The sequence below is a fragment of the Aulonocara stuartgranti genome (genome assembly GCF_965226115.1).
Source record: "Aulonocara stuartgranti genome assembly, chromosome: 11".
In the NCBI taxonomy this organism is placed as follows: Eukaryota; Metazoa; Chordata; class Actinopteri; order Cichliformes; family Cichlidae; genus Aulonocara; species Aulonocara stuartgranti.
In genome coordinates this window covers 10,927,655-10,940,605 of record NC_138947.1, presented here as the reverse complement: position 1 = coordinate 10,940,605, position 12,951 = coordinate 10,927,655, and the positions used below count along the sequence as shown (strand labels likewise).

Here is a 12,951-nt window from a genome sequence, read left to right as displayed (position 1 = left end):
TACCCTAAACCAAATATGAGTGCTTAAGCGTGACTTCAAGGGGACAGTTTACATAAATGAACATGTGAATGTGCGTATAAACAGTCAAACTACCTCTCAAACTCTTTTCTCCTCTGAGCTTTGATCCCCCTCCTCCTGCTTCCGTTTAACTGGTTTCAGCATTAAGTCTCCAGATTCTGATAATTTCCCCCTTAATCCCTTCAGAGGAGCACCCTGCTTAACTCTCTAATTAAGTCAACGACACATTCACCAGCACAGGATAAGCAGCACACGCACACAGCTAGGAGTATCTAGCGATCTGATGCACGGACAACTGGTGGTTCCTGGATTGGGGAGTTTGTGTGTGTGTGAGAGAGAGAGAATGAGTGTTTGTGTGACTGTATTTCAATGATTAAGTCCCAATCAGGAGGTTGTTATGACAACACATGCATTTTTAAGCTGTTAATCCAGGATTATTCTCCCCTCCGCTCATCTCATTACCGTCGATTATTAAATAAATAAAAAAAAAAAGAAAGAAAGAAAGAAAAAACCCCACATACAAATGCACACAGACACACACCCTAATTATGGACTGGTTTCTCTGGAGATTGGAGACCTTTGCACTGTGTGTTCAAAGACATTTTTGCACACAGGTAAAAACAACTTACTGCATCTCAGACATTACCTATATACACAATGAAGCGATCACACTTCATAGATAAAAAGGTATGGCCATATATTAATAGAAGTATGATTATTACTGTATTTTTGGCACACTCAGAGACCAATTCTGGCCTTTCAGAGAGGAATTTCCAGCCAGAGCTGGAAAGAAAGCAAGCAAACAGTGAGTGTCCTTTACCGGTGATTGAATGTGTGTCCTTGTGTAGTATCTGCACACCCCTCTCTCAGCGAGAGAAAGTATTCCTGCGGTGCTGAAGCTGATGCACAGGTGAGAGAATGGCCAAGGATTTTGAGATCACCTAAGGCTTTGTGCCGACTATGGCCCACTCACACTAGGTCAGCTCAGAATAACCAGAAAGGGCTGACCGCCAGTGCTCACTCGCCCCTGGAGTCATTAATCACACCACACCACAAATGAGCCGCATGGACGGACACACACACACGCACAGAAAAAAAACACACACACAGTGGAGCTTGTTTTAATTATAAAAGGCAAATGCTAGATGACAGCATCGCTCCAGGTAGTCATTCCTCAAGGCCTGCACTGGTACATTACCATGTACCAAACATCACAGACATTGAATATTTCTGAGCAAAGCCCAGTCCACAAATAACAACACATCAGATCACATTAAGCTACGATAATCTGCTGCATATACAAATACACACACAGCATTATATCTGTAACTTTTCTCCTGAGCTGTATTTTATGCTCCTTAAACTCTAACGCGCACTATCAACTCACACTATCTGAACCCCCGCATTCCCAAACAGACCTCTCAGCTTGCAGTCGGGTCACTATCGGGATCGGGATCTCAGATAACGTTCCCATTTACCGGTTATGAAATTCTTCAAAGTGGCCGTGCAGCAGCGAAAGCCTGTGGTGTGTCATGTTTGTTAACAGGCATGGTGCATGGAGAAATACTCCGTGGAGGTTGTGCGTTGGTGAATGTCTGTCGCATGGAGCAGTCCCTCCTGCTAAAGGCATCTAGGGAGAAAAACTCGACACGCACCAAAAATATATCAAAGCGCAAAAGTCACAGCTCATACACCTACATAGAGACACGCATTCTCTATGCTAAAAAAATCTAATCAAACAGATGCTTAAAACTGAGGCAGCTAAGAGACGCCGACTGACTGCCTGCATGTTTGAAAGGCAACAAAAGGATAATACGATGTTGCAGTGTGGAAAAACTCTATCCAAATTTTTCATACATTAGCTTTCAAACATGTCATCATCTAGTTAACTGCCATGTTGTGAATGTTTCACACTTTGGGTTTTTCTGCTGTTGATAAAACTGTTCGAGCGACATAATTATCTTGCCACACACATGCACGCACGCACACAGTCACCCACTCAGATTTCAAAGCACTCTCTTCACCTTGCTGCACTCGGCTCTAAAGAAAGTGAAAAGCTTCTGTCCGTTATTGAGGTACGACAAAACATAACCCTGCCTGAGCATTTAAAAGCTAGTTTCTCCTTTCTGAAAGGGCTCAAGTCACTTTCAACAGTCAAGCTCAGAGAATCGCTTTCTGCATCAGGTAGTCAAATTCTCTTTTATGTCTTGTTGAATGAAATGAGCTCTAAAGCAGGAGAATGAAATGAAATGCACATAAACTTAACATAACAGAGCTGCATGTAAAGTTGGCATTTCGAGTAACTCTTACATGAGATGGCTCACTCTGCACTCTCAGAGGGGAACGCTCCTGCTGTCGTACTGAGGAAGAGCTGAAGTAATTAACATGCTCCCTTTGTGTTGTTGTTTGTATGTGTCGTGTATGTTCGCTTGTAGAAACCGAGCGTGGGTGCGCATAAGAGGTAAAAAAGCCTTCAAAGGTGCTCAGCTTCTGCTGCTGCTGAGATGTAAAGCTTTAAAACTCATTTCTTAATAAACTTCTGTCAAGGAGATTAAGGGAAGCATTACTCAAGTACGGACTTATTTCAGTGAAAGCATTAAACAACTGGCTGAAAGAGATTGAGGAGACTGCTGCTTTTAATGCCGCTCTTTTGTGAATATCAGTGGATTTCAGATTTAATCGTTGATAAGCAGGTGGAAGAGGAAAACCATTTAAAAAAAGGCACCTTTGAGATCTCATGAACTAGAGAGAGACATGATGGGAGAAAAGTGAAATCACAAAATACAAGCAGGGAGGTGCGGTCAGTGTTCCATGGGTGCTTCTGCATCCTCCTCTTCATCATCATCACTACAGGGTTCAAAATCTTCATCCAAGGCTGGATCTGCATCCTCTCCCTCCACCTCTCCCCCCAGCTCGCCCAGAAGCTGCTCCACGTGCTCCAACATCGGCTGGTCGTCACATCGAAGCTTATTGTACAGCTGGCAGAGCGAAAAAGACAAAAAACAAAGAATGATGCAAGCGTATAATAGAGTCGTGGGTACACTGGAAAACATGAAAATGTTGACTAGAACGTAGGTTATAAAGCAGAGATCCAAACAGAAAGTGCAAAATTATACTGTAGAGGCAACTGAAGTAATGATATGGTGAGTGAAAGGCTCTCAGCAGAAGCTTGGTCACTACTACATTCATAAGCAGGAGATTTGAGTTGAGGGAAGTAAGCAGCCCTCAGGTTTTAAGTCTCTAAGTGCCGGTTAGGACATTTGAAATATCCAAAATCATCTGCATTCTGTCAGCACAGCAGCCCACAAAACGCTGGTAAACAGTTTTTGTCTTTATTTTGGCAAATCAGCACATTTGATGCACAATCCAGCCGAGGAGGCAGAAAGACCATTTATCTTCCTCTTTCAACATGCATGCACACACAGACACGGAGAAATGTATCCTGAATCGAAGCGCATATGGTTGTGTTATAATCAGAGTTACCCCAGTGAAACACGCTGTGAGAAAGCAAGATAGAAAACTCCCGTTCTCTAAGCAGCTAGTAGATTTATCTCTGGTAAAATACTCTGCTTGTGTGTAATTGCTGAACTTAAAATGGAGCTGGGTGATAAAACTACTCGGGCTACCAATAAGGACAGCGAGCACAAGACTACGCTTCTGTGTGCAAATACATTACATAAACACGGGAGAGAGGATGCAGCGATTCATATTTTTGCTGCTCTTTCCAGAAACAAAACTAGAGAGGGGGGAAAAGGCAGTTGGTGGATTTATATAATCTAAGAATATAACTCTATTTCATCTACCAAATGCAGTTAAAACCAAGCACACAGTGTTTTATGCTCACGGACAATCAGCAGCTGAGTGCCATCATTCTTACTAAAAGTGTAACAAGGCCAGGAGAGTGAAGAAGAGTGTGTGTGACTGCTTTGCCCCAGGACCAGTCTCTAAGCAACAGCAGGTCCTGACAGGAGACATGCAGTCCCATGGGAACTCATTTGGAGCGTTAGAATGTGCAGAGTGTGTGTGTGTGTTTGTGTGTGTACTTAAGTGGATGCTGTCTCTGCAGGTTGGAGCTCCAAGGAGGTGGAGTGTGACCTAGGTCCAGGCACAGGGTCTGATGCAGAGGGGATTTGACCCTCTCAGACTCTTTAGAGCACCACACACACACACACACACACACACACACACACACACACACACACACACACACACACACACACACACACACACACACACACACACACACACACACACACACACACATATTCTGCCAGTGTCACTCTGAAATGCCTAGAGATGTTTTTCTACACCAAACAAAGTTGGGTTGGGTTTATACTAGATTTGCCTCAATACCCAGAATAATTGCACACTGCAGCCTTGGGTAATAAGTAGCGGGCAGTGGATGTCTTTCAAAAAGGAAATAATCTAGCAGATACAGTGAACATCTGCAAAGGTGCTCTATGTTCTACCATACTGAGCGTTACTTGGAAATTGTATTTATATGTAGATATACGTACTACAAATCAATAGCACATTGTGTCTGCTGGACAGGGTGCGATTATTCAACGTGATACTTTCAGCTAGCTAAACAAACCAGAGCTATTCTTTACACATTCCGCAATGAGTGCTGCTGAGATCAGCACTGCCGTCGCAAAAAAACAAGCATTTCTCATTTACAACAGCCTATGTTTTTTCTTCTCCCTTTCACGGCTCAGAGAGCTGCCTGAAGAGGGAGGGAGAATGCGGCTGATCGTATAACTTTTTCATGGTCCACTTTGCTCTACTTTCAAGCCCTAAGTCACTGCCCAAAGCACGCTTGAATAGGGACATAACGACTCAGACACACTCACATACATGCAGCATATTATACACCTGCACATACAGAGGTGTACCGACAGCGATGCGCGCTTGCTATTCCTTTTTTAAGCTGTTGTTCAGAGGTTGGTAATGTTGATCTGTCTGTCAGATGTGAATACAGCTCCATCTGATGTTTGTGGGTCCAAATATCTCAGCAATTATTAGATTATTTGCCATTACATTTAGTGCATGCATTCAAGAGGGTAATGACCAAAGACTTGGCTGTGCCCCATATTCAAAGATATATCTCAGTATCTATATAAAGGATACGTACCAAATTTTGTTCTACCAGGGTGATCATCAAAACAAAATGTAACTTCTGCCAACATATATTGGTTTATAGCAGCATACCTGCAAAAGTAATGATACTCTTCAGCCTGTTAGCATCTTTACCAACACTGACAAGTGCCTTAAGTATTTATTTTAAACTGGTTGTTTTCCATCAACTGGTCGTCACAGCGGTTCATCTGCCTCACCCCATCCCTAGCATCCTCTTCTGTCAAACCAACTCTCTACATGTCCCCTCTCACTTCATCCATAAACTTTCTCTGAGGTCTTTCTCTTTCCCTCCTGCCTGGAAGCTCCATATTTAACATCCTTTGTCCAATATATCCACTACCCCTCCCCTGCACATGTCCAAACCATCTTGCCTCGCTTACTTTGTCTTCAAACTGCTCCGCCTGAGCTGTCCCTATGATGTACTCATCTCTAATCCTGTCCCTTCTGGTCACTCCAAACTAAAATCTTGGCATCTTTAAGCTTAAACCAGTGTTATGACTAAATAGAGCCTCAAAGAGTTCAAAGTGTGGCCACATATTTTGTTATTTCATCATGGGACATTCCTGAAATGACAATTTTAATTAAAAGATGGTGAGTTGTAAATTTGATCTAATATCTTTAGAATTAACTTAAAAAAAATATCGAGTGCACATAAAATGTATTAGTATTGTATGTTATTTCTTAAGGTTCAAGAATGTTTCTGCTGTGCCTGTTGCCAGTGCATGTTCACCTGGGAACTGGAGAAAAATAAATTGAAAGTTATAATTCATCACTGAGCTCCAGGTTCTCCGACATTTAGTAACGCGATCCACTATAAATCAACATGGCAGCACTCAGTGAAGAAATTTCTGCTGAGAAGAGTTGGCAAGTTTGAGCTCATGATAACGACAGCATCAGCTCCGATCACCGGTAATAGAATTGAATGGGCCCATGAAATTTAATTCAAAACAGAATTATGTTTATTTCAAGTAAGCAACGGTGCTTTGGGAGCTGAATGAAGCCTCATTCTGTTTATGGTCATTAAATAAAACCTGCAGGGGCCTTCTGCTTGTTTTGAAATATCGAACAGTAAAGAAGAAAAAGTCAAAAATGCATTAACTCAACACTCCAATTAAGCAAAGACAAAGATGTCTGATGTGTTGTTCCTATGGTAGGAGTCAGCATAGATTAACAGGATTGTCCAGCACGAAGTGGACGAAAGTCTATTAAGCACAAACGTACCCTTCGCAGAAAATATATTTTCCTCTCATTTTTTGGTAGAAACCTTTTTTTTTAGAACTCGCACAAAAGGACAGGCTGATTACGCAGTAAAAGCCTAATCATTCCATCATTGTTCAACTTTTGCTCCACACCTGTGCTTAACTTCCACTTTCATCTCAGCCTTTATTTCATTTGGTAATACCTTCATTCTCCCAGCTTGTGTCCTGACTATTTTCCCTCAGTGCACTTTCCTTTTGCCTTCTTTCACTTACATTCTTGCCAAATGACCTTCCTGTCAAGGAGGCAGACAGGTCTTCTTACGCTCATCAAGCACTTGTACTGATGCGAGCGCACACACACACACACACATATACTATTTTGAAGAATGATGGTAAAATCTTACTCTTCTTTTAAGTTTCTCCGTGACTACAATCAAGTTATCACCATCTTTTTCTTTGCCAAAACACAGCACTCCCAAAAACATGAGAGCTATAATTAAAGTAATTGTTTCAAAACATTTTCTACCTTTTAACTTCTCTGTATCGCTGTCAGCAAAAACATCAACACACTCCGTCACCAGCAATGGTGCTTAGAGCTCATCATATCATCCACGATAACAACCCCTAATAATTTCAGACATGATGGAAAAGTGTGCAGAACAACCACATGTCAGCCTCAGATGACAATTTGCTACTTAAAAAAGAAGCTGCTTCAACAACCCCCAACATCTTTCGTGGGAACCCAGAAAACAGTTCCCATGAAGCAAACATGCTTCAAGGCAAAAATCACTGTGGATTAGAACCACACTATGAAGGACGAGGAGCTACTAGCAGCTGCAGATGCGCGACCCAAAGATAAACAACCAAGCATTGCTAGCTACTGATGAAGCTACATGGTAGTAAAGGAGGGCTTCAAGCAGCTGGTTAAAAAGATAAAACATTCCCAGGTATAAAATGTTTCTCAGTTGTATTGCATAGCTCCTGAACACTCACAAGGTTAAGTTACTTTAGTCATTGTTTTTCTAAAGCGCTACAATTTCCAGAAAAACCCATAAATTCAGCTACTTTTATGCTTACATTTAACTTGGATATAATGGTGTGTCACCACTAGGGATGGGTATCGTTTAGGTTTTATCCGATACCGGTGCCAAATCGGTACTTTTGAAATGGTGCCGGTGCTCAAACGGTGCTCAAACCGGTGCTTAAAGAATGGAGAACACAAAATTGGTCCAAAAACCTCTCATGTTCAGCTGTTTTTTGTAAAAATATAACAATGTTAGCCTTTTCTGCAGCTATGGGGCATATATGGTATCACTCTTGGCTGGAAGTAGTGCTTAAACAATGGAAAAAACACAAACTTTGTCCTAAACCTCTCATGTTTAACTGTTTTCCACTTTTTCTTTGGTCATTTTAGCCTTTTTAGCCAGGGTGAAGGGAGTATCTGCCATCAAACAAGAAGACAGCAGCATGTAGCTATGATGATGTTTGCTAGTTCACCTTACATGCATTAATGTAATAACGTGGTTAGCCTACTCACGCAGAGAAGAACGGCTGCTGCTGCCGTCATCATCCCTGCTACACTGGCAGGGCTAGCGGCCAGGACTCTCCTCTTCGTGTTTTTGGGGGATGTTGCATAACAGGCAACCCACCCGCAGTAGATGTGCTCGGTGTGAGGTCTCGCAGCAAGCTATCAAATACGGCGCATTTCTGGGCTTTTAAAAAAAACGCTATGCGTCGCCAGGTGTTTCATCGGATTTGAGGTGTTACCTCCTTTGACAGTATCACAGTATCAGCTTAAAGCACTTGTTGCAGGCTGCTGAGTTTGCATATTTTGCTATGAAGTACAGCCAGACTTTTAACCGCTTCGCCTTGGGCATTTTTAATCTGTAGCTCTGCTTTAACAGAACGTACGTACGTACCTGGCCCCGCCTACTATCCTCGGAAACGTAAAATGATTGGCTAGAATCTAAAGTGTATCACAGCTCAGGAAAAAAAAGCACCGAAATAAAGCACCGAAATGTGCGCTGCTTTTCGGTCTGGTTACTACCGTTTATGTCAGAACCGGTGCCATCATGCACCGGACACCGGTACCCATCCCTAGTCACCACTAATGCTGCTGCTGCTGGTACCTTGACTGAACAGATTCACACTTTGAATTAGGAAGCGTGCCATCAATGACAGTAGCTCATGTGAAAAGGAAGATGAAAATTGCCCTTCATTTCTTACATACACAAATGCTGGTGTCTGCAAGCATCGATAAAACTTTGATCAGTATTTTTTGCTACATCTTTAGATAAATAACCATAAATAAATACGTTTTCTTGTAATATTGTGATATAGTTTTGAGGCTGGCCCCTAATTAGAGCTCCTTTGAATGTGAAGTGATGGCCAAAAACTCACACACACACATATGCACACGCACACGCTTACAACTTAACACCTCAGTCCCCCAGTCACAGCCTTGCAGGGAAAGGCATTAAAATTACATGACAAGCACACCTTAGACCAATCCTACCCACAATCTGTGCTCATGGGATACCGTCTCAGACACTTCAAATAGTAAAGCTTTTGACCTCTGTTTGCCCTAGCTGCCTTGCAGCTTCTTTGCACACGCACACGCGCACACGCACACACACACATATATAACATTGTCCTCTGTGCATACACTGCAGATCCCTCTTCAATCGCACCCTATCTGGCTGAGACTCAAATTCCATTTCACGTCCGGTTTACTATTGATTTTACCCTCGCCACTATTCACCAGCTACACGCCCCGCACCTACACACACCCAACATCCAATCTGTTCCCTCCTCACCCCCCCATTTTTTATTTTTCTACTCCTGCTCTCCCTCCTACACTTCCTATTTGTCCTCTTGACCCATCCATTCTTGCCCATCATTCCTTTGTAGAGCCTCACAGCTGAATATAGTGCATGAGAGTGAACAAGTATCGATCAGGAAAAAAGATGAATGACAAACAATTTCTTAACAAATAATATGCATGCAAGCTGGCACACACAACTAAATTAAATGTATGCATCAACATAAGAGCACCTATGAATGCCTGAATGCTCAGTATATCATGCGCGCACACACACACAGACAAAGCCATAAAGTATGCACAGAAGTGGACCGGCGCCAAAACAAGCCATTGGGCTTTGAGGCCTCATTTCCATGTTGGAGACCATTTTAACTAGCAGACTGACTCATCGTTAATTATTAACACTCACAGTAATGCTCAGAAACAAAGCTCGGATATATTAAAAAAATGTTTTTATATCCAAGCTTTGTTTGCACATCGCGGCTACACAATGCACAGATGCACACATCTGTACATTGTGTACCAAGCTGTGGAATTAAATGTACCACGAGGGGGCTGTTTTCCCTCCACATTCCATCTCACCTTTTCAAGGTCTTTGTGCATTTACCTTTCACATTATTCTGCGCCTGTTGCTTCGCTCACTCTACAAAGAAACTGCTTTGCTGTTTACTTGTCATGCTCCGATGCCTCACCCAATTCTTTGCCAGTTTTTCACCTTTTTATTCCTTTGCATTCTTTTTTTTGTCCATGCAAAGAATGGCTTAGTACTTAAATGACCCTATTTCTCAGTTCCATTTTTTTTTCTGATTGTTTTATTTTTTCTCCCCAGTTATTAAATCTCACACACTGCACACACTTATTTTTATCCTGATAGATTCTTCCATTCTCCTGCTTGGCAGCTCCAAGTCCACCTCGCTCCCATCTCAGTTGTGGACATCACCAGTGGAAGCCTGTTAGATAGGCCCATCAATACACCGCTGGCCACAGAGACAGACGTCAATATATTGTCACTAAGCTGTCCCTACTCATCTCTAGAAGAACACGGCGGGGTAGGAGAGAAGGAAAAGGGGTGTGTAGTTGGGCGAGGAGGTGAAATGGAGAGGAAAGCAAAGAGTGGAAGAAAAAAAGAAAAAAGAAAAATCAGAGGTGGGGCCTGCCATCCGTCACTCCGTGCTGTCTGATTTACAAGCCTATTGGATTTTAGACTAACATGAATCACTGCTCCATAGAGGCATTACTCCCTGACAGAACGACAGAATGAATTAGACAGTGTGCTCGTGTGTGTGAGGGGGAATAGGAAAGAGAGTAGGGGGTATATTTACACTTCTTTGAGATTATACAAAGACATTTCCGCAGCAACAGTGAAGCTTAGCTAGGATCGTCTCACATTCGCAGTACTGCATGTACCCTTTCTATGACAACCAGCTCTCAGAAGAATTAACTATTGTGACAGTGTGCTGGATATAACCATCTGTACCCACAATTACTACTCAGAAACTACGAAAGGAAACACATAACTAGAATATAAAAATACAAACTGTATATTGGTCTGCAGCTAATCATGCGTTAATTATAGATTGATCTAAAGATTGTGTTCTTGATCTATTTGGAAGAATTTTATTTTTAATTACAGAAAAAATAGGAAGAAATGTTCATCACAATTAGTCAGACCTCAGAGTGGCATCTTCATGTTCTTTGTTTTTGCCGAACCAGAAAAACATTTCGTTAACTGTAATGTAAGACAAATAATCACCATTGAGAAGTCGGGACCATAACATATTTTGTTCCATTTTTGCATGTATACGGCCAAAAGACAATGAGGCACTGGCCATGGGATTCTGATAACTAAGATGGATAAATGTGATGTACTAGAAGTTAAAAAAAAAAGTCCTGAAAGGACATGCTTTAGTGAAGTACACACACATGTGTTACAATGGCAGTGCAGTGTCAAAGAATCATTTATTTTGAGATCACAGATAATTGACAGCTATACTGAGCTTTAGATTTAATGGCTCATATTACAACCCTGTTTGCTTTTATGTAAAATGCACATTTAAAAAAATGACTTGCATCATCAAATAGCTGAATAATTGTAGCACACAGACTTTCAACAAATGTTTAAACCTGCTGGAACACGTCTTAATTTAAGTTATGTGGTATTCCAAGCAGATTCTAAGGTGGGTTTGGAGTTCTTTACAACTCTGGTTGAATAAATGATTCAAAAGTTTAGGAACAGTGCTTGAAAAAAAAAAATGGTGGATTTCATCATCTACGCAACATAACATTAAATTATGCAGAGAATCTGAAGGAATCTTTCTAAGCAAGGGACAAGGCTAAAAATCAGTGCCGAGTTGCCTTGCTCTTCAGACCTTTAGTCAGTACTACATTAAAAACAGATGCGACCGTGTAATGAAAAACACTGCATAGACTCAGGGACACTTCTAAAAACCACTGCCAGTGAACACATGTCATCAGTGCATCATTAAAGCAGTCATCTTAACCTTTTATTAACTTTGTGTACCAAGTTTAATAAAAGGGTTTGGATAATTTCAAATGACAGCTTTCAGTTTTTATTCACTCTTTCCACTACACCCCAGCTTTTTAGCTTAGAAACATATATATGAGGTCATTATGACTGGACTACCTTCTTAGCATTAGTCAAGTATGATCTGGCAGCTTCCTTCAATGCCGTCCCCTCCTCCTTTTCCTCTTCTGTTGCTTCTCTTCCTTCCCTCTCCTGCTGCTCCTTTGCCTTTTCCAACTGGAGGTAGCACACCCAGCCAGAGAGATACCACACCTGCGAGGCAAAGCGACACAGACAGTTTATGTGTTGTGAGGTGCAAAGATTTAGAGTGACAGTCAGTTACGACAAGGGGAAAACATTTTCTGACCCTCAGAGAGAATGAAATCCAACATCCGTCTTTGACAAACGGGTTTCGCACATTTTACATGGAACCAGAAATACACAGTCTCAGACACGCACAGGCAATCAGTCACTCACATAATAATTCACCCTGACAAAATCATGACATAATGTACTCATTTACAAATGATAGCCCATAAGTGTAGCTTCCCATTAACTTCAAAATTCTTGTTTTCACAATTTTCAGTTTGTTTTCCCCCTCTCTGTAGCAAAAGATGCAATTAGTAAAATAAATACTCAACTGTAACATAATATAACATAATGAAAAAATGAATTGCCTCAGGAAAATAACATCTGGGCCTTTAAATTCATATCATGTTCACAATTTAGACTGTTGGCAGTTTTGCACTAGCCATTACATTAAATGATGGTTTTAATATGGTTTGATTCCACAAATAATTCGAGTGTTGTACCTTATTATTCCTCACAAGTATGTTTTTGTGATCCCAAACATATAGCAAAAGACTCCAAGAACTATCACACTAAAATAAGAACAAGGAGTCTCAACACTTTAGACTCTATCTGTGACTGCATGATATTTCACAAAGCAGGACGTTCTACAATCTGTTGATTTTTGTAAGCGACAATACTGAAAGGAAGAAAAGAAATCCCTAGGAATAACTATAATTGCTAGTTTAGAAGTTGTGATGATTAGGGTATCATTTACACAAACATCATAGATGTTTCTGTTTATCAAATGCTCAGAAAAGCAAGAATATACACAGATTTCCCTCAAATAAAGTAACACCGACTCCCTGCCTTTACTGTGTCGAGGCTTTTTGAGCCTAAGCATGCAATCACATCCTAAAGGTTTATTCTGAGACAGAATAAATCCTGATGTCACAGATAAACAA

At 41.3% G+C, this 12,951-nt stretch overlaps 1 protein-coding gene across 2 annotated transcripts in view; it reads right to left on the bottom strand.

Moving 5' to 3' along the window:
- Window positions 1-1,123: 1,123 nt before the first annotated feature.
- LOC309717296 (uncharacterized protein) overlaps window positions 1,124-12,951 on the bottom strand; it is a 28,088-nt gene continuing 16,260 nt past the window's right edge. For both annotated transcript variants that reach the window (XM_082551740.1, XM_082551741.1), the window contains exons 10-11: window positions 11,819-11,971; window positions 1,124-2,996 (exon numbers count right to left, since the gene is read on the bottom strand). In XM_082551740.1, coding sequence (XP_082407866.1) covers window positions 2,820-2,996; window positions 11,819-11,971 — 330 coding nt within the window. In that variant the 3' untranslated portion in view covers window positions 1,124-2,819. The remainder of the gene's footprint in view (window positions 2,997-11,818; window positions 11,972-12,951) is intronic.